General features: G+C 44.1%; 1 protein-coding gene across 1 annotated transcript in view; it reads left to right on the top strand.

The window, feature by feature from the left end:
* Window positions 1–21,826, top strand: part of JAKMIP2 (janus kinase and microtubule interacting protein 2) — a 173,358-nt gene that overhangs the window by 91,354 nt on the left and 60,178 nt on the right. The window contains exons 5-10 of the mRNA XM_040406284.1: window positions 3,466–3,678; window positions 6,025–6,123; window positions 7,263–7,409; window positions 7,592–7,732; window positions 21,025–21,081; window positions 21,694–21,813. Coding sequence (XP_040262218.1) covers window positions 3,466–3,678; window positions 6,025–6,123; window positions 7,263–7,409; window positions 7,592–7,732; window positions 21,025–21,081; window positions 21,694–21,813 — 777 coding nt within the window. The remainder of the gene's footprint in view (window positions 1–3,465; window positions 3,679–6,024; window positions 6,124–7,262; window positions 7,410–7,591; window positions 7,733–21,024; window positions 21,082–21,693; window positions 21,814–21,826) is intronic.

Here is a 21,826-nt window from a genome sequence, read left to right as displayed (position 1 = left end):
CTGAGATATAATGAACAGGAATGCGTACAATAGTGTTCATATAATATGAGATGATATGTGGTAAAACTGTGAAACAAACATAAAAAGAAAGATATAAGCATGGCTAATCAAGCAACATACATTATACATAGCTAATACAAAAGATAGGGCCTAACTAACATGTGCTTGCTTACTACACTGAAACACACATTATCTATCTGCAATATCTAACATCTCTCTACACAAGCTGACTAGCAAAACCCCATTACTCACAGGCTTTGGTGTTCATCAGGTTTGCAATCTGTAATAGCTTTAAGATGTCCTGTGGATCTGGTCACTACAGTAACTAGAGCTGGAATGAACAGGATATGTCCCAGCAAGCCCTAGTGGTACAGAGAAGACCCGCCCCTAGGCTTCAAGAAAATGGAGGGTCTTAAAGAAACAGACACTGCTGAGTGCCAAGCATGTAATATACATTGCAAAGGCAGCACAAGAGGTATCTTGTCCACATTATATGGAGTCCATATGGGCCTCCATAGTGGGGAGAGGGCCCAATTTTTTGATAAATGGGAATCTGACTTATAGGTCCGATTCACTGAGGAGGAGGTGAGGAAGATGTGTACGTTCTCCCATGGAATATCACTGGCGGCGCAGGTTAAAGAGAAGAATTTCAAAATTCTCTCTAGATGGTACTACTCTTCTACCACACTACATCATATGTTTCCCTCCATTTCAGAGAGGTGCTGGAGATGCGAGAGAGATAGGGTTTCCCTATTACATATATGGTGGAGTTGCCCGACAATTCACTCGTTCTGGGAGTAAATCTTGCAGATATACGCTAAGTACTCTGGCAAGATGATTCCTAACACTTCCCAACTAACCCTGCTGTCTCTTATTCCTGGCTCCCTTGCCCAAGTCAAGAAAGGAGTTCTGAGGCATTTCCTGTAAGCTGCGCGGATGATAATCCCCAGGCATTGGAAGTCCAGTTCCCCACCTACAGTACATGAATGGACAAAGGAATATATATTGCGAATGGAAGAGTTGATAGCAGATCAGCAAGAAAGGTCTGAGATATTTATAAATAGATGTAACCCTTTACTTACCTTCCTCGACTCTCCAGATTTTGGGAACATGCTATGATCTTTTTAACTTCATAGGTTTGACCTATATTCTGGTTCTCTTTGAACATAACTTTATGGCCTGGTTCCTGCTTAATCCCCCCCTTCTCTTTACTTGCCTATGTTATTTAAGAGTGTAAAATTTGCGTTTCTTCAGAAATAACAATGAGAAGAAATAGAGTACAGAAGACAGATTTTAATCATTCTCACATCTTTTATTGCTTACAGTAGGCTGTACTAATAGAGATAGTATCAGCGTATATATGTTCCCTCTGAAAAAATAAAAGCAAAAGTAAAACTATATATATATATATATATATATATATATTAGGGCTGCACGATATATCGAAAAAATAATCGAATCTCGATAATCGCCAAATGCGATATGGCGATTTGGCCGACCCGAATATGCTGCGATAATAATATGAAGGGGCCCCGCGCAAATAACTGGCTTTGTGTGTAAAGCATTTTACTACTGTCTGAAACAAGCTCTCTCCTATTGATAAAATGGCCAGCCTCTGTACTCACTTTCACTATGAATGCACTGCAGCGAGCGGCAGCGAGCGGGCCGGCCGGTGCGTGACTGACGTCACTTAGTCATGCTCCTGCTTCCAGAATTAAGTGGGAGGAGCGTGACTAAGTGACGTCAGTCACACGCCGGCCGGCACGCTCGCTGCAGTGCATTCATAGTGAAAGTGAGTACAGAGGCTGGCCATTTTATCAATAGGAGAGAGATTGTTTCAGACAGTAGTAAAATACTTTACACACAAAGCCAGTTATGTGCGCAGTTTAGGACACATGAGGGGACACATAGGGCCATGAGGGGGACCAGCATAAGATGCTATATGTGTGTCTTATGCTGGCCCCCCTCATGGCCCTATGTGTCATAGCACACATCCCCTATAACAGCGTCATCCACAGGTCCCCCATAAGTGTCCTTCACAGATCCCCCATAACAGTGTCCTCCACAGATCCCCCATAACAGTGTCCTCCACAGATCCCCCATAACAGTGTCCTCCACAGATCCCCCATAACAGTGTCCTCCACAGATCCCCCATAACAGTGTCATCCACAGATCCCCCATAACAGTGTCCTCCACAGATCCCCCATAACAGTGTCATCCACAGATCCCCCATAACAGTGTCCTCAACAGATCCCCCATAACAGTGTCCTCCACAGATCCCCCATAACAGTGTCCTCCACAGATCCCCCATAACAGTGTCATCCACAGATCCCCCACATAACAGCGTCATCCACAGATCCCCCACATAACAGCGTCATCCACAGATCCCCCACATAACAGCATCATCCACAGATCCCCCACAACAGTGCCATCCACAGATCCCCATAACAGTGCATCATCCACAGATCCCCCATAACAGTGCATCATCCACAGATCCCCCATAACAGTGCATCATCCACAGATCCCCCATAACTATGTCATACCCAGCCGCGTCAGCGGCTCATATGGGAAAATCCAAGCAAATAGACCTCTAGCACAATTCCCTTAAAATATTGCATCGCATATCGTTATCCCAATTTTTAGGGCCCTAATCGCAATTGCACAAAATTCCCATATCGTGCAGCCCTAATATATATATATATATATATATATATATCCCAAAATAGAACAAAAAAAACCCTATGACCCATCCCACAAAAATATGGCCATATCAAAAGAAAAATTTAAGTATCAGAATGTGGTGATATAAAAATTATTTATTTCAATAAAACATGTTTTTATTTAAAAAAAAATAATAATAATTGTATAACTTTGTTATGGGGGTAACAGTACTTAACCATGGAGTAAAGATAACATTAAATAAAACTGCATGTTTTTTTTTTTTTTATGAAAAAAGTAATGGAAGAATTACTGTTATTTTACACCCACCCTACTAAACAAAAATAAAACTTAAAGGGGTTCTCCATGAATTAGGAAAATTTTACTTAAATATTACTTTATTATAAATATATTCTCAAATACAATTCATTAGTTAGAATGGCTCGTTTTGTCTGTTGAGCAATCATCAGGGGAAATAAAATAGCCACCTTCCTATTTGTTTTGCTAATTTTGTCTAAGAAAGATTTTTTTTTGTTGCAACTCCTTTTGTATTTTCAGTTGTTCATGCCAAGGTTTGTTTTCTGTTGTTTTTTTTGTGCTATATATGTATTAAAAAATATAATAGAAAGATAATTTACAAAAAAATAGACCAGGTCTTGATGAGTTTATATCCCAATTATCAACTAAAACACAAATACATTCTATTGTGTGCTCTTGATTATTAAACCAATGAAATGCTGTGTATATTGTGTAAGAATTTGTGATGAAGATAATATAAATGTTTTTTTTTAATATATTATTCTTCAGATGGATGAAATTAAAGCAAAGGACAGGATAATATTCTCCCTAGAAAAAGAATTGGAGACACAAATTAGCTCTCTCCAGAAACTGCAGTTGCAGAAAGAAGCTTTGGATGAGCAATTATTTCTGGTGAAAGAAGCGGAGTGTAATTATATAGGAAGCCCCAAACGTGAAATCCCAGGAAGGGCAGGAGATGGATCCGAGCACTGTGGAAGTCCGGTGAGACAGATGACAAATTGAACATAAAATAAAAACAGTGGGCACCGCTAGAGATCACTAAGGAATGAACATTAATGTGCACAACATAGATATCCTAAACTATGCAAAAGCATACATGTAGAAATAGGCAGCACCTCTAAATCCCAGTACAGTAATCTTTTATTGAGTACAAACGTTTTAAGGAGATATAAACAGACAAACATTTGTAAAAACATCTAAACAAACACATAAATGATCATACTTACTTGTCCCATCCCCCCAAGGAAGCTTCAGCTATGGATATACTGTATGTGTAGGATTAAATCTACTCCCATGATACATCACAAAGGTCACTTTTGGGGCGTCTGCCTATGTCTACTATGTCTGTATTTCTCCTATATATTTTTTATTGTTTCTGCATTATTTTTGTAAAAAGCCTGTAAGTTGTGACCTTACTACTTTCACTCTTTACTCGTATATGATTGACCCATTGCCTATTTCAGGTATTATGGTATTAGTTTAGGTATTATTTGTGCACAGTTTCACTTTGGTATGTTTGTTCTTCACATTTATACTACCGGTATATTATTTTATTTTTTTACAGGGAGACATTGTCCTAGTGGCTACAAAATATGTATATTCATGTGGGGGTCCTGGATCTTATTGGGGTCGGGACCAGTATATATTTCCATTTATATACAGTTTTTAGGTTTTTATGAATGTTTGTCTGCTGTTTATATCTCTTTGTAACTTTTGCTCTCAATAAGTATTATTATTAATTATTATATTGTGATTCGAACCACAACTGCAATTGTCGGCTAGCACATGAACATCCTATTTGTTTCAAGCATGTACAAATGTGGCCCGACAACTAAAGGTATGGCCCAGCAATTATCAGTGAGCTGCATGCACATCCCACAGGCAGGGTGCATTGTGTATGGGCTTTGTTTATTTTTATAGTTTTGTTAGGCTGCTTTCTCAAAGTCAGTGTTTGATCAGTGATTTTCTTCAGTGATTGTGAGCCAAAACCAGGAATGGAGCCTCCAAAGAGAAAATAAAAAAATACACCTGGTTTTGGCTGTGTGAAAGCATCCTTTCATTGTACCAGCTGATTATACTCCAGAACCCCCTGAACCCAGCTGGAACCTATATTGTTCTATGTGTCCCTAAGGAATCCTGCTTGGATCTGCTTTGCAAAAACACAAAAGGGGTAATTTATTAAGACCGGCATTTTAGACGCAGGTCTTAATAACCCCTTGCTCTGGCGGTGGGTCCACCGAAGTTATGTACAGACGAAGGTCTCTACATTACTTCGGGTATCCACCGCTGGTCTAATTGTAAGCCAACTCCCTTGATGCCTTAAATTTAGACCATTTTCTACACCTAAAATTTGTGTAGAAAATGATAAATGAGACGGCCCGTCCCCTTCTCAGCCCCCTTTTTTAGACCTGTCATGAGCGGGGAAAAGTTGCAGATTGCGGCACAAAACCTGCAGAAAACTGGCATATATCAGGTCATAAATGACCCCCAAAGTATTCAAATGTCTGTACCTAAGCCTGAACCAGACAATTTATATGTACCTATGGCTGCCAGTAGTCGGGACAGCGGAAGCGTTACATGTAAAGAAGCCTTCACAGTAGAGCTCTTCTGTCCCACTGAATACTGTCACAAACCGCATGATCCGACCTGTCTTAGCATACCCTATGTTTTCTGGACACTTGTATCATGCGGTCTGTTATCCACTGACCAAATATAAGATGATCATTATCAAAAAGGTGAAAAAACAGAAGTGGATAATATGGAAACATGATAGATTATAAATACTATTTATCAGGGTTGCTCAACCTGCGGCCCTCCAGCTGTTTCAAAACTATAACTCCCAGCATGCCCTAATAGCTGTAGGCTGTCCAGGCATGAATGGAGTTGTAGTTTTGCAACAGCTGGTGGACCACAGGTTGGGCATCCCTGCTATATATAATGCAAACTGGACCTAAGGTAAATGGTTTTATACCATTTATGAGGAGCAAATCCATTATAAAGTAGTGCACTCAGGGATATCTGCCCTGCTAGGAGGTTTGAGAAGCAGACAGTCCCTGTATTCTGGCAATGACCCAGCAGGCACACATTGTTTCAATACAGTTCTATTTATTGGATTGAGACTACTTGGCATGCTTTTATTGAACACCTTTAAATAGAAAAGCAATTGTTAATTATGAAAGGCATTACAAGACTTACATTATATTTAATGACACTGGTGAAATCATCAAATAGTGTAAAGTGAACAGATTGAATAAGTATGATTGTATATGCATACTGGGAAAATAAAGAAAAATGAGTATCTCATACAATGAAATGATCTATTTGTAGGACTTGCGAAGGAATCAAAAAAGAATGGCTGAGTTAAATGCTACAATCCGTAAACTGGAGGACAGAAATACTTTGCTTGTGGATGAGAGAAATGAACTGGTAATGTATCTCCCCATGTTATTGTTTAATTACTGGTGAATAACATGCCTTGATAGATTAGATGGGGGCAGTGGCGTACATAGAGAAGTAAGGGCCCCATACCAAGGATCAAATCAGGCCCCCACATAGGACAGAAGTGTTTCTACCTTGGGCCATTTTTCTAAAAGTTGTTCCTTTAGAGGGTAGTTTTCACCTCCAGTAGAAGAGGAGATAATCCCAACTAAGACTGGGCCCCCTCTTGTCCTGGGCCCCATAGCAGTCACATGGTCTTCTGCTATGGTAGTTACGCCCCTGGATGGGGGGACTAGAGAGTCCAGCTAGTGAAGCTGTTACGCTGCCACTGTCTCGCTCCTCCTGGCGGGCTTGGGTGCCTTGTTACTCACCCTCTTGGTGCTTCTGTTTTCCTGGTGGTCCAGACCCATTTGCCCTCCTCTGGAGGCCCTGCCACCATAGTCCCACATGTCTCTTCCTCATGCAGGCCACAGCCAGCACTTGTCACCACTTCTTCTTCTGCCTGCCCATAGGATGCGCACACACCCGCTACCCAGCTCTTAAAGATCCAGTGTGCATGCACCTAATCTTCAGCAGACAGTGACTGGCCACCTTGTGGTACATGAGGTGTGCTGTTCCATTTGTCTGCCTGTGTTCTCACCTCTGCCTTTTTTTCTGATTCTGACCCTCCGCTGTTGACCTGACCTGTGCATGATTACTGTATTGGCCTTTAGTGTGCCGACCCTGACCTCGACCTGTTACTGACTACGAGTTTAGCCTGATTCCTCCGTGCCTCACACTGGTTTCTCTGATCCCTGTGAGTCAGATGTCTTCCGTCCTACCGCTACAGACTACATTCTCACATACATGTAGTAGTTGACAGTGTATAGTATTTCATCTCAGGGGCATAACAACAGAAGGGGAGAAGCTGTAGTTATGATTGGGCCCTGATGTCCGATTAACCCCAAACAGGATTTTGCAACATAAGGGGACACTAGTACTCAAAATGACATGTAATGGTTCAAGGGCCTTGTTTCAGATTCTGCTTTGGGGTCAGAGCATATGTCTCATGTTTTATTTTTATGTTAGATGGGGTAATGTCTTCATCCGATGGATGTACATGTAGTAATGGGATATGTTATTTTCAGTTACGGAGAGTCCGAGAAGCAGAAAAACAATGCAAACCTCTCCTAGAAAAGAACAAGTGCCTCACTAAAAGAAACGATGAATTAATGCAATCCTTGCAACGTATGGAAGAGAAGCTGAAAACCCTTTCTAAGGAGAATGCAGAGATGGTATGTATTAAGTTATTGTTTTATACTGTTAGGCCATATTCATATAGCAAAATTTCTAGTATGGGAAAAAAAAACATCAGATCCATGAATTGGCTGCAGATTTTACCCTTTGCACAAGACCTGTCCATATGCCATATTAGACTTTTTTAATACTGTTTAAAAAGATACACTTTCGTCTTTAGCGAGAGAAAATCATATCCCACCCACCATTGAAGAAGCTGAGATCCTTAAATGACCTTGATAAAGCTGAGGAGGAGCAAGAGATAGAATTCCTGAAGTTACAAGTGGTAGAACAACAGAACATCATTGATGATTTAACAAGGGTAAGTAGAACTGAATTGTAAAGTTCTGACAATTGTAATGTTCTAAAGCAGGGTAGGTGACATAGACGCAACAGTCCCAATGCAGTAATGTAGAGATTTATTTCAACTCCACAGGGTTCAGCAAGATAACAGAAATAAACAAACCAAAAACACATTCGCCTGGTTCGGCTAAACAGAAGTAACAGCAAAACGCATTCACCTGGCTCAGCTGGTATAATGACTGAGGCCCCTGCCTCACTCTCCCAGGGTAGGGTAACACTCGGCTCTGTTACCAGCCTGTAGACTGCTGGTGTCTCTCAGCTGGGTTGTTTGCAGAGAGATACTGCTGGTTCCCTCAGACTTTTATGCACCTTTAATGAGGGACTCTTTCCTCAGCTGAACGGGCTGAGTCTTTCCCACTCTCTGTAATGGAGTGGGAGTAGGAGTGGTGAATCCCACCACCACCTAGTCCCCACTCCAACCAAGCCAGCCCTGATTTTACCATTTACCAACAGTTCAGCAACTAGGCTGCTGAACAAAACAATATTATCCAGCTTTTAATATCTCGTCCAGCTTAACTTTCTGGGCGAGATATACACTCCCTCCAATAAAATTCCTGCTGTCTGCCTACATACCCCCCCCCCTCTTCTCCAGACCGGAGGTCTGGGCCCTTTGAGCCACCATGCAATGGATTCTTGACAGTGCGTCTGCATTGCCCTGTGACTTCCCTGATCTATGTTCTAGGGAAAAACTAAAATTCTTTAGAGCGAGAAACCATCTTGTAACCCTGGCATTCTTGTCCTTATTAAGCTTCATCCAAACCAGTGGGGCATGGTCTGACATTAGTTTAAATTTCCTACCTAGCTAAGCATTCGCGCTCTACAATTGCATAGTTATTCTCCGCCAGTGTCAACTTCCTGCTTAAATATAATATCGAGTGTTCTTCACCGTTTACCGTTTGGGATAGTACTGCTCCCAATCCTGTGTCAGAGGCGTCCGTCTGTACCAAGAACTCCTTGGTAAAGTCCGTTGCCACCAACAACGGTCGTTCACACAGAGCCGATTTCAGACTGTAAAACGCTTTCTCAGCTTCTGGGGACCAAGACACCATTACAGACTTTGTTCCTTTTGTCAAGTCCGTCAACGGTGCTGATATTGCCGAAAAATCTGGTACAAACCTCCGGTAGTACCCAGTGATCCCTATGAAGGCCGCCACTTGGTTAGTTACTGGCCTCGGCCAATTCTGTATCGCCTCCACTTTCTCCACTTGGGGCTTAATTATACCCCTGCCTATAACATATCCTAGGTCTTCCAGTCCCACTGCACACTTTTCTGCATTTATTGTAAGACCTGCGTCACTTATAGCATCTAGAACTGCTTGTACTTTACGGAGGTGACTTCCCCAATCTGCACTAAACACAACCACATCGTCTAGGTAAGCTGCTGCGTAACGACTATGGGGTCTCAAAATCAAATCCATTAACCTCTGGAATGTTGCCGGTGCCTCATTTAACCCAAACAGCATGTTCTTGTACTGGAACAAACCTTCTGGGGTGGAAAAGGCTGTTTTTTCCTTGGCTCTATCTGTTAAGGGAATTTGCCAATACCCTTTGGTCAGATCCAGAGTCGTCATATATCTGGCCCTGCCTAGTTTATCGATTTGATGCATGGGATATGCATCAAATTCTGAGATTTCATTTAGCTTCCTAAAGTCATGCAAAGTTGCCACGTCCCATTTGGTTTGGGAATCAACACTATCGGGCTGGACCACCCACTTTGTGACTCTTCTATTACCCCCAATTCTACCATGCATTTCACTTTGACCGAGACTGCTTCCCGACAGGCTTCTGGTATTCTATAGGGTTTTATGTTTACTTTTTTTCCTGGCTCAGTGACAATATCATGTTTTAATAGGTGGGTCCTCCCGGGCAGGTCCGAGAACTTTGTTTTATTCTTCTGCAGGAACTGTTTTACCTTCTTGCTGTTGGGTCTCGGAGAGGGTTTCTCCTATTTCAATTGTGGGAGCTGGATGTGGTGACATACTACTCTTGGGGCTGGCAGCGACCAAGGCCTCCCTGTCATTCCAATGTTTTATTAAGTTTACATGATACACTTGGTATTGTTTACATCTTCCTGTTTGATGTTCCTTATAATTTACTTTTCTGACCTTCCCTACTACCTCATAAGGACCTTGCCACTTTGCCAAGAATTTACTTTCGACTGTTGGTACCAAGACTAACACCCTGTCGCCCGGATTGAACTGTCTGATTTTCGCTGCCCTGTTATATACTCTACGTTGCGCCTCTTGCGCCTTTTGCAGGTGCTCTCTAACAATGGGCAAAACCTTTTCGATTCGAATCTGCATTTGCGCCAGGTGTTCAATAACACTTTTATAGTGGGTGGCCTCAGCTTCCTAGGTTTCTTTTGCCACGTCTAACAATCCCCTTGGGTGTCGACCATAAACCAGCTCAAAAGGTGAGAAACCTGTAAAAGCCTGCGGCACCTCCCGTATGGAGAACATCAGGTATAGGAGGAGACAGTCCCAGTCATGACTGTCTTGTTCCACTAGCTTTTTTAGCATATGCTTTAGGGTCTTATTAAATCTCTCGACTAACCCATCCGTTTGAAGATGATATACCGAGGTACGTATGTGCGTCACTTTCAACAACCGGCACAGCTCCTTCATTACCTTGGACATAAATGGGGTGCCTTGGTCGGTCAGAATTTATTTTGGTATTCCCATCCTAGAGAACATAAAGAACAACTCACGTGCAATACTCTTAGAAGCAGTTTTTCTCAAGGGAACCGCTTCCGGATATCGTGTGGCATAATCTACAACCACTAGGATGTATTGGTGTCCCCGGCCCGACTTTACAATAGGCCCTATTAAATCCATCCCTAACATCTCGAAGGGTATCTTGATGATAGGGAGGGGTATCAGGGGACTGCGAAAATGCTTCACAGGTTATCTGGCATATCGGGCAGGACTTACAGTACTCCGCGACTTCCCGGTAGACCCCCATCCAAAAAGACCTCCAGAGAACCCTTTCTTGGGTCTTCTCGGCTCCCAGGTGTCTCCCTAGGACATGGCTATGTGCCATCTCAAGTACTTTGCGTCTATAGGGCTGAGGGACCAGCAACTGCTCAACGATTTCCAGGTCTTTTTTGACCACTCTATACAGGAGACTATTATTCATAGCAAAGTGAGGAAATTGCTGATCAGCCCCTGGACTTTGGGGAACACCATTAATAACCACTACATTTTCCTTGCCATGTTTAAGGGTTTCGCGGTACCAAAGTTATCACGGGTTACCTCCAACTCTGGTATTTCTCGGGGGGTTGGGGTCAACGTCATCTTCCCCTGCTAAGACCTGTAGTGGAGACGTCTCGTCCTCTCCTTTGGGATTGGTCCTAACGTTATAGTCCAGTGGAGGATCCTGCTCTCTTTCTGCTATGGCCCCATTTTTCCATAATGCCCAAAACAGAGGTAAATCCCGCCCCACAATTACACTATGCATAAGAGTTTTTACCACCCCAACTTCATATTCTACTGTTCCCTGTGGCGTCTCTATTTTTGCGAGGGCCACAGGATACATTCACAAATCGCTCCAGGACACAGGTTCCGGGTACAAGGCTGGCATGCACTAAGGTCACTAAACCACCTGAGTCTAGCAAAGATGTGCCGGGCAGCCGTTCACAACAAGTTTGCATACTTGTGGCTCAGTCTCTAGGCCCATGGTAGCCAGACACGACGGGGCTGCAAACAGGGATTGGCGTCGGCTGTAGTTACAGTCCATAGGCTCCGTGGACAGTGGACACTGGGACATGACGTGACCAAAATCACGGCACCTCCAACACTGAACCTGCCCCGATCTCCTAGCCATGGAGTCTCTCCTGGGACCTGGGGTTTCTTTGTCATCCCCTTTTACCAAAGGACGTCGTTTGCCAATTGGAGCCCTACAGTTCCCAGATGATCCAGAGTTGGTGGGCCCCTCATGGAGGTTTCCCTCTGTGGCAACAAACCTCTCCACTAGTTCCACTAGTTGGTCCACCCCTTGGGGATCTCCCTGGCCAACCCACCACTGCAGCTTACTGGGGAGGGCCCGGGAAAAAAGGTCAATGACCACCCTCTCAACAATCTGTGCAGACATCTGGTTCCAGCCATTTTTTTACCAGATGAAAAAGGTCAAACATTTGGGATCCAGGTGGCCGGTCTGACTGGTATGCCCAAGCCCTGACTCTTCTAGCCCGTACTGCTGCTGTAACCCCCAACCGAGCAAGAATTTCTACTCGCAATTTTGCATAATCTCGGACATCTTGTTCACTGAGGTCATGATAGGCTTTCTGGGGTTCCCCGACCAGATAGTGTGCCAGTACCAAAACCCAGTCTTCCTTGGAGAGTTTCTCCTTTTGGGCTGCCCTCTCAAAGATGGTAAGATAAATCTACACATCGTCCCCGGGAGTCATTTTTTGAAGAGAGCATTGCACGGCCTCCCTGGCACCCCAGCTCGCAGGCCCTTCCCCCCGTGGGACTCAGAACGTGCCAAGACCACCTCTTTTAACAACGCCATTTGTCTCAGCATTAGACGTGTGGTTTGTTCCTGGGACTGGCGCTGCTGCTCCAAGGCTTGTTCTTGGGCCTGCACCAGAATTTTTACCACTTCCTCCATAGGGTGGGTTTGTGACTGCATGGTCGATAGGCACTTCACCCAGGACATCAACAGTACACCATATAACTCCTACCAGAATCTTCGTGAACCCGCCGGTCCACAGGCAGTGCTCCTTGGAGTAGCTGCAGAGTTTTCGGTGAGGAAAATCTTTAGCGTCTATACGTGTCACGCCGTAACTATTAGCAACGGCTCTGCATTGCCCGCATCCTCCACCACTTGCAATGTTCTGAAGCGGAGTAGGTGACACAGACGCAACAGTCCCAATGCAGTAATGTAGAGATTTATTTCAACTCCACAGGGTTCAGTAGGATAACAGAAATAAACAAACTAAAAACACATTTGCCTGGTTCGGCTAAACAGAAGTAACAGCAAAACGCATTCACCTGGCTCAGCTGGTATAATGACTGAGGCCCCTGCCCCACTCTCCCAGGGTATGGTAACACTTGGCTGTGTTACCAGCCTGTAGACTGCTGGTGTCTCTCAGCTGGGTTGTTTGCAGAGAGACACTGCTGGTTCCCTCCAACTTTTATGCACCTTTAATGAGGGACTCTTTCCTCAACTGAACGGGCTGAGTCTTCCCCACTCTCTGTAATGGAGTGGGAGTGGTGAATCCCACCACACTCCCTCCAATACAATTCCTGCTGTCTGCCTACACAATGTAGTGACAGACAATAACACAGAGAGATTTTTTTTTTGTCTTTGGTTATAAAACACCAACACATACTGCAAAGTAATACATAAAAAGTAATTACTCACTGCCTGTGAGGCTCAAATTTTTTCCCTTATAGGACGCACTTTTTTCCCCCAGAGTGGGGGGGGGGGGAATGTCAGTGCGTCTTATAGGGTGAATACTAATGAGCACTTCCATTATGGTTTTGTTGCAACTGTTTATTTAATGTCAACTGAACATTTGCTACATCTTTATGCATACAGATGTGTCCTTACTAACCTTTCAAGATGCCCCAAAATGAATGTCACAAGATGATCAGCTTTGAAGAATAAGTGCTGTCTAATGTTAGTAACACAAAATTATTTTTTTAAAACTGGTCAATTGCAACAGAAAAATCAGGATTTCTCGAATCTAATGAAAGGTAAGAAAGGACACATGAGATGAATGTTGGCCCAAGCTACAGATTTTAGTGGAATCAGCTGACCATCTATTGTGAATAAGGCTAGTTTCACACTAGCGTTAAAGTTTTCCGGTATTGAGTTCAGTCATAGGAGCTCAATACCGGAAAAAAGCGCTTCAGTTTTGTCCCTATTCATTGTCAATGAACTGAGGGGAACGGAATGCTCCAAAATGCCTCCTGTTCCCAGACCGGAGAGAAAATCGCAGCATGCTGTGATTTTCTTTCCGTCCTGGGATGTGGAGCAAAAAAGTTTTCTCTGGCACAATCTGCCACAATAGAAAACAGATCCGTCCTCCATTGACTTTCAATAGAGTTCAAAACGGATCCGTTTGGCAATGTTAAATAAATGTTAAAGATAATACAACCGGATCCGTTCAAACGGATGCAGACGGTTGTATTATCTGTAATGGAAGCATTTTTGCTGGACCCTGCCGGATCCAGCAAAAACGCTAGTGTGAAAGTACAAGTATCCTGTATACTTCAACATGTCTTATCCTTTTGTTTTCAAAGAAGATGATGCTGTGTCACGAGGGTGTCAAGAGCCACGTCTGACTCCGTTATACCCGGGGTCAGGAAGTCGCAGCGGGTGGCTGCGCGCTCTATGTCTAAAGATAGCGCTATTACTTAATGGTAGCTTTCTGGGTTTGCCTTGCAATCCTTTTTGTCTCACTCAGGGATCCGTAGCTTTTTCTCCTCAGCTGTTTCTTGTCCTGCACTCCCAACCTCCTTATATTCCCCTCTCCCACTTCTCTGGTTGCCAGATATAGAGCTTCCTGCCTGGACTTCTATACTGACCCACTGGAGCTGTGTCGCTGTTATTCCTGGTTGTCGTACCAGAGCATTACCCTCCGGATCCCTGTTGGTTGTTTGTTGTCGCCCACCTGGGATTATATGTTTTGTTAGTATTGTCTGTCTTCTCCCTAGTGTTTCCCTTTAGTGTTAGTGGTGCGGACTAGTGTTCCCACTGCCCTATTCACTACGTAGGGCTCATCTTAAGGAAAGCCAGGGTTTAGGCATGTGATCGGCGTACGGGTGAGAAACCCGTCTAGGGACGTCAGGGCAGTCAGGTGCCAGCCTCAAGGTGAGTTAGGGGTTACCATCTTTCCCTCTCCCTTGGACAGGGCCTTCCTTTTCCCTCCCTTTGCGTCACGTATGTGATCGGCACGCCGGTCGTGATATTATATCTGGCCCTTATTTTGTTTAAAAATAAAAAATATAAATATTTTTTTTTTTCTTCTCTCTTCTGCCTATTTAGAATCCAGCATGGATCCTATTGCCGCTTTGACAAAGCAACTTCAAGGCCTGTCTTTGGAGGTGGCAGGATTGAAGGCGTCGGTCCTCCAGCAACAGCAGCAATTGCAGCAGACCGCAAGTCCTGCAGTTGCTATGGGTAACCAGGTTGCTCCGGAACCCAAGGTTGTTCTTCCTGACAGATTTTCTGGGGGAAGGGACAAATTTGTGATGTTCTGTGAGGCCTGTAAGTTATATTTTAGGCTGCGCCCCTACTCCTCTGGTAATGAAGAACAGCGGGTAGGGATTGTTATTTCCCTGCTTCAAAGGGACCCGCAATCCTGGGCGTTTTCTTTACCCACTGATTCTCTGGCTCTCCAGTCTGTGGAGGAATTTTTTGGGGCTTTGGGTCTCATATATGATGACCCTGACCGAGTCGCCCTGGCTGAGTCGAAATTACAGAGACTCCTACAGGGAGAGCGGCCAGCAAAGGAGTATTGCTCAGAGTTCCGTAGGAGGGCTACAGATACCTAGTGGAACGATCCGGCTCTCAGGAGTCAGTTTTGCTCTGGGTTATCCGAAAGGGCTAAGGATGCGCTTGCGCTGTATGAGACCCCCTTTTCCCTTGATGCTGTTATGTCCCTTTCTATCAGAATAGATAGACATCTTAGGGACAGATTGAAAGATCCTGAGCAATTAGTAACCCCTCCCAAGCAGCAGCTAGTCTGTACGGACCTAGACGAGCCTATGCAGCTAGGAGGAACTACTCGTCAGGTCCGTCCTCCTGAGGCTCGCCGTAGGCATGGGGTTTGTTTTTTCTGTGGGGGGAGTGGTCATTTCATTAATGTCTGTCCTTCCATACTCAAAAACAAAAGACCGTCGGAAAACTACTAACCTCAGGCTGTGTGGAGGATGTCAGCCGGGGGGTATACGTTTCCTCCATACGAACATCTCAATTTGTGTTGCCAGCGGTTGTTGTTGGTGTTAAGACAGAGACTATTTCTTTCTTCCTAGACAGTGGAGCAGGAGTAAATTTGATAGATGCCCAGTTTGCCCAGACTATGGGTTTGTCTTTCTGTACGCTACAGAGACCTATTCCCATTTTTGCTATCGACTCTGCTCCTCTGTCTCAGAGAAACCTTACTCATATTGTCCATAACTTACACCTTCGGGTAGGGGACCACCATAACGAGTGTCTATCATGTTATGTTCTGGAGGGTCTTCCCACTCCTGTGGTATTGGGTCTTCCCTGGTTGGTAGCGCACAATCCAGTGGTGGATTGGCAGGCCAGGGAGATATTGGAGTGGAGTGAGCATTGCAGAGAAAATTGCTTAAATAGCAATTACTTAGTCGCGTCCATAGCTACTCTACCTACTTTTGTTTCAGACTTTGAGGACGTTTTCTCTAAAAAGGGGGGTCAGAAGTTACCACCTCACCGTCCTTATGATTGCCCGGTTAACCTGATTCCCGGTGCGAAATTACCCAAGACCGGGTTATATAATCTTTCGGGTCCCGAGAGACAAGCCATGAAAGATTATATCTCCGAGAGCTTGGCTAAGGAACACATCAGACCCTCTTCATCACCCGTGGCTGCAGGGTTTTTCTTTGTTAAAAAGAAAGATGGGGGCCTGCGTCCTTGCCTAGATTTCCGCAAACTAAACCGGATAACCATCCGAGACCCATACCCTCTTCCTCTCATTCCTGACCTGTTTAATCAGATTGCGGGTGCTAAGTGGTTCTCCAAACTTGATCTTAGGGGGGCCTACAATCTGATTCGTATCAAGGAAGGAGATGAGTGGAAGACCGCCTTTAACACCCCGGAGGGGCATTATGAAAATCTAGTCATGCCTTTCGGTCTGACCAATGCTCCCGCTGTCTTCCAACATTTCGTTAATGACATTTTTAGTCATCTTATCGGCAGGTTTGTGGTGATATACCTAGATGATATTTTAATTTACTCGTCTGATCTGAAGACACACGAGGTACATGTCAGACAGGTACTGCAGGTCCTACGGACAAATAAATTATATGCGAAAATTGAGAAGTGTGTTTTCGCCGTTCAGGAAATACAATTCCTGGGATATTTATTATCTGCTTCAGGTTTCCGTATGGATCCTAGGAAAGTCCAGGCAATTCTAGATTGGGATCTTCCTGAGAACCTTAAAGCACTGCAACGGTTTTTGGGTTTCGCAAATTTCTATAGAAAATTCATTAAAAACTATTCTGTTATTGTCAAACCCCTTACTGACATGACTAGGAAGGGGACAGATTTTTCTATATGGTCTGACGCCGCCAAAATGGCATTTTCCTCTCTAAAAGAGAGGTTTACCTCGGCACCATTACTAATCCAACCTGATGTCTCCCAGCCTTTTATTGTTGAAGTAGATGCGTCAGAGGTGGGAGTGGGGGCTGTACTGTCTCAGGGTCCGTCTCCTGGCAAATGGCGTCCTTGTGCTTTCTTTTCTAAAAAACTATCTGCAGCAGAGAAGAACTATGATATTGGCAATAGGGAACTGTTAGCTATTAAACTAGCGTTTGAAGAATGGCGTCACTTTTTAGAGGGGGCAATCCACCCCGTCACTGTGATTACGGACCACAAAAATCTTCTGTACCTCGAATCAGCTAAGCGTCTCACCCCTAGACAAGCTAGGTGGTCTCTATTTTTTACCAGGTTTAACTTTTTCATCACCTTTCGTCCTGGGGCAAAAATACCAAGGCAGACGCATTATCTCGTAGTTTCCCTGGAGGTGGTAATGTGGGTGATCCGGTACCCATTCTACAAAGAGGAGTGGTTGTCTCCGCTGTACACTCTGTTCTGGAGGGGAAGGTGTTAGAGGCCCAGGGGGACGCCCTGGTCTCTTGTCCCTCAGAGAAATTGTTTGTACCGTTAAACCTGCGTCTCAAATTATTAAAGGAACATCATAATTCGGCACTTGCTGGGCACCCGGGTAGTAAAGCAACCTTGGAGCTATTGTCTTGTCGTTTTTGGTGGCCAAGGTTGCGTCAGGATGTAATGGATTTTGTGTCTACTTGTTCTACTTGTGCACGTGCGAAAGTCTCTCATACACGTCCTGCAGGGTCTTTATTGCCACTTGTCATTCCCAATAGGCCATGGACACATCTGTCAATGGATTTCATCACTGACTTACCTTTGTCTGCGGGTAAAACAGTTATCTTGGTAGTAGTGGACAGGTTTAGCAAAATGGTACACTTCATTGCGTTACTCGCACTACCTAATGCTAAGACTCTTGCTCAGGTATTCATCAGTGAAATCGTGAAGCTTCACGGGGTCCCTTCCGATGTTGTTTCGGATCGGGGAACCCAGTTTATTTCTAAGTTTTGGAAAGCTTTTTGTTCCCGTTTGGGGGTACACTTGTCCTTTTCCTCAGCTTTCCATCCTCAGTCGAATGGACAGACTGAGCGTACCAACTTAAACCTTGAGACATACCTAAGGTGTTTTGTGTCTGAAAACCAAGAGGTGTGGTCATCATATTTACCGTTAGCCGAGTTTGCTATAAATAATCGCCGTCAGGAATCCACTGGCAAGTCACCATTTCTTGGTGCATATGGTTTTCACCCCCAATTCTGTACTTTCAAAGAGGGGGGGGTTTTCTGGGGTTCCTGAAGAGGAACGGTTTTCGTCATCTCTTTCCTCTGTATGGCAGAAAGTGAAAGCTAACTTGAAAAATATGGGAGGTAAATATAAATGCATGGCTGATAAGAAACGGTCGCCAGGTCCGGACCTAGGAGTGAATGACTGTGTGGTTATCTACTAGGAATATTAAGTTAAAGGTTCCCTCTTGGAAACTGGGTCCTAGGTTCATTGGTCCTTACAAAATAGTAGCCATCATTAACCCCGTGACTTTTCGCCTGGAGCTGCCTCAAACTTTTAAAATCCATAACGTCTTCCATAAGTCGTTACTCAAAAAGTATGTTCCACCTCTAGAACCGCTGCCACCCCCTCTTGTTATTGTTGATGGTAATCTAGAGTTTCAAATATCCAAAATTGTTGATTCTTGTCGGGTCCGCCGCTCTCTTCAATATCTGGTGCATTGGAGGGGTTACGGTCCCGAGGAAAGAATGTGGGTTCCAGCGTCAGGTAAACGCCGACAGGTTAGTTCAGGCTTTTCATGCCTCTCATCCTGAGAGACCTGGTCCTGAGTGTCCGGAGGCCCCTCGTGGAAAAGGGGGTACTGTCACGAGGGTTTCAAGAGCCACGCCTGACTCCGTTATACCCGGGGTCAGGAAGTCGCAGTGGGTGGCTGCGCGCTCATTGTGTAAAGATAGCGCTATTACTTAATGGTAGCTTTCTGGGTTTGCCTTGCAATCCTTTTTGTCTCACTCAGGGATCCGTAGCTTTTTCTCCTCAGCTGTTTCTTGTCCGGCACTCCCAACCTCCTTATATTCCCCTCTCCCACTTCTCTGGTTGCCAGATATAGAGCTTCCTGCCTGGACTTCTATACTGACCCACTGGAGCTGAGTTGCTGTTATCCCTGGTTGTCGTACCAGAGCATTACCCTCCGGATCCCTGTTGGTTGTTTGTTGTCGCCCACCTGGGACTATATGTTTTGTCAGTATTGTCTGTCTTCTCCCTAGTGTTTCCCTTTAGTGTTAGTGGTGCAGACTAGTGTTCCCACCGCCCTATTGTCACCGCCAGGTCTCTGAGAAGCTCTGGCAGACGTTCTTCTGTACCTCTTGCATGATGTTCTTTGTTTTGGTTTCACTTTGTCATCCCTTTTCCTTCTCCCAGCTGTCATCTATTTACACTGATTGCCTCCCTTTATATCCCCTCCTCAGATAAGTCTTTTCCTTTATTTGTGTTTCCGTGCTGGCTTGATTCTAGGTGACCCTGACTCCCTCCATATTAAGTGCAAGGAGCCGGTGGTCGTGTCCCCTCATTATTATAGGGTTTTCAGGTGTCACACAGTCTAGGTACGAGGGCATGCAACTTTCTATCATAAAGATCTTTGCATGGGCAGAGCAGTCAGGGAGAGCTCTAGGGATTTTATAGGGCTCATCCATATGTTCCTTAGTTTGGGATCAAGTCAGTCGGATGTTTATTTATAACTTCCAGTTTTCTGCAACACCATCCATGACACCTATTCACTACGTAGGGCTCATCTTAGGGAAAGCCAGGGTTTAGGCACGTGATCGGCGTACGGGTGAGAAACCCATCTAGGGACGTCAGGGCAGTCAGGTGCCAGTCTCAAGGTGAGTTAGGGGGTCACCATCTTTCCCTCTCCCTTGGACAGGGCCTTCCTTTTCCCTCCCTTTGCGTCACATATGTGATCTGCACGCCGGTCGTGATATGCTGGCAGGGGTGTCTGGCAGTGGTTTATTCACCACTGAGAACACATGCATGCTCAACCGAGCATACATGTGTATATGGGGAGGTCACAGTTTACAGTGTATGGTGTATGGCCACCTTTACAGTAGGGCCAATTTAATAGAAAACAATTAAATGTCAAAACCTTAGTAAAAGGGGATCTGTGTATACTGTTCTGCTTTATCTGCTTGGATCATGTTACTCTCAAAGGGACTCCAGGAGAATATATATGCATATTATAAAAAGTACCCATATAAATAGAAAATATTAGCGCACCAACCGCCATATGACATACTATAGTTACTTGACTAAATAGAAAACAAAAGGAGGCAGATTTATGATAGCCTGGTGGCGTATGCCTTGTCATAAATTAGGCGCAACATCCAGCAGTCCGTACGCCTGAAATCTATGCCCCATCCTCGCCAAGTCCCCATCCCAGCCTCACCATACCCTCAGGAAAGTGGCGAGGCTAGCTGAGAAACGGCACTTGCGTAAACATTTTTTTGCAAGAACCGTTAAGAAAAATTATATCTTTATGATAAATCTGCACCGTGGCCTCTATTTTAGTCTCATGTAGTATAAATATTCTCAGTTCCTTTCCTATAAAGCTTCCCAATACTTCTTTGCCCTCTACCATTGGAGGAAAGCTCGGGACATAACCATATACAATAGATAGACGGCTGTGCCCACCGAAATCTAAATTGGCTGACATTCGTCTAATCTGTATGGCAACCTCAAAATCTTGCATATTAGTATTTGGCTCAAGAGGTCAGATCCAATCCTATATGGTTTTCTATGTAAAAAGGTTAAGACTGGTCTGTTTTGTAATACATTTTAGTAAGGCACCTACTATCTGAATGTATTGTAGTTATTTTTATCTTATTTTTAGATTTTATGTAACATTTTAACATGACTCACATATCAGCATTACCAATTCTAAAACTCTTGTTTTTCCAGGATAGAGAAAAACTTATTAGACGGAAAAAACATAAAAGAAGTTCTAAGCCTATAAAGGTAAGGACTGTGCCATTCTCTATTGAAATATATAGGGAAATATAACAAACATAACTGCTAGTGCAAACTGGCCTGCCACTGGACTTCATCACTTTTCTCTCATCATCCATCTTGAACCTCACTGATGATAGTCAACCTCAGTGGATGAGATACTCTTTATATTCAATATATTAAACAGAGCACTGAATACGGAGGAGAGTACAGCTGAGAGGAAAGTATAGGCTTCATTTTTAGGCTCCTTTTCCTGGGCCTCCAAAAACAGTCCATCTGCAGTGTTCTGATGGCGGCACTGAATGTGGAAAAACCATGGACGTTAAAGAGATTGCCCCATTAGGAGAGCCCCTATCTGTAAGCCCTATTAGAATATATGAATATCATAAAGATGGTTTCGTTAATTTAAACTACTAGCTGGAGCATACAGCTACTGTAAAAAGTGGCTCTTACTCTGGAGGATGCAACACAATCGTGTTTTACATGGTCATCCATTCATCTGCGGCTACCCAAAGATCTCCCTCTACAATATCTACTGATTGCCATGCGTTTCAACAGTTGGAACCGCAGCTTGGTACAGTATGTGCTTGAAGGGAATCTTACTTTCCATACTTATTACAGAGACACTTGGTGGACACTGTATTTGGATATGATGATGACTCCATGGATTCTGAAACATCATCAGTAGCTTCCTATCGAACAGACAGGACGCCAGCCACACCGGATGATGATTTAGATGAAGTAAGTAACATTG

Source organism: Bufo bufo, chromosome 1 (genome assembly GCF_905171765.1).
Source record: "Bufo bufo chromosome 1, aBufBuf1.1, whole genome shotgun sequence".
NCBI classification, from domain to species: Eukaryota; Metazoa; Chordata; class Amphibia; order Anura; family Bufonidae; genus Bufo; species Bufo bufo.
This window is presented reverse-complemented; position numbering and strand designations above follow the sequence as displayed.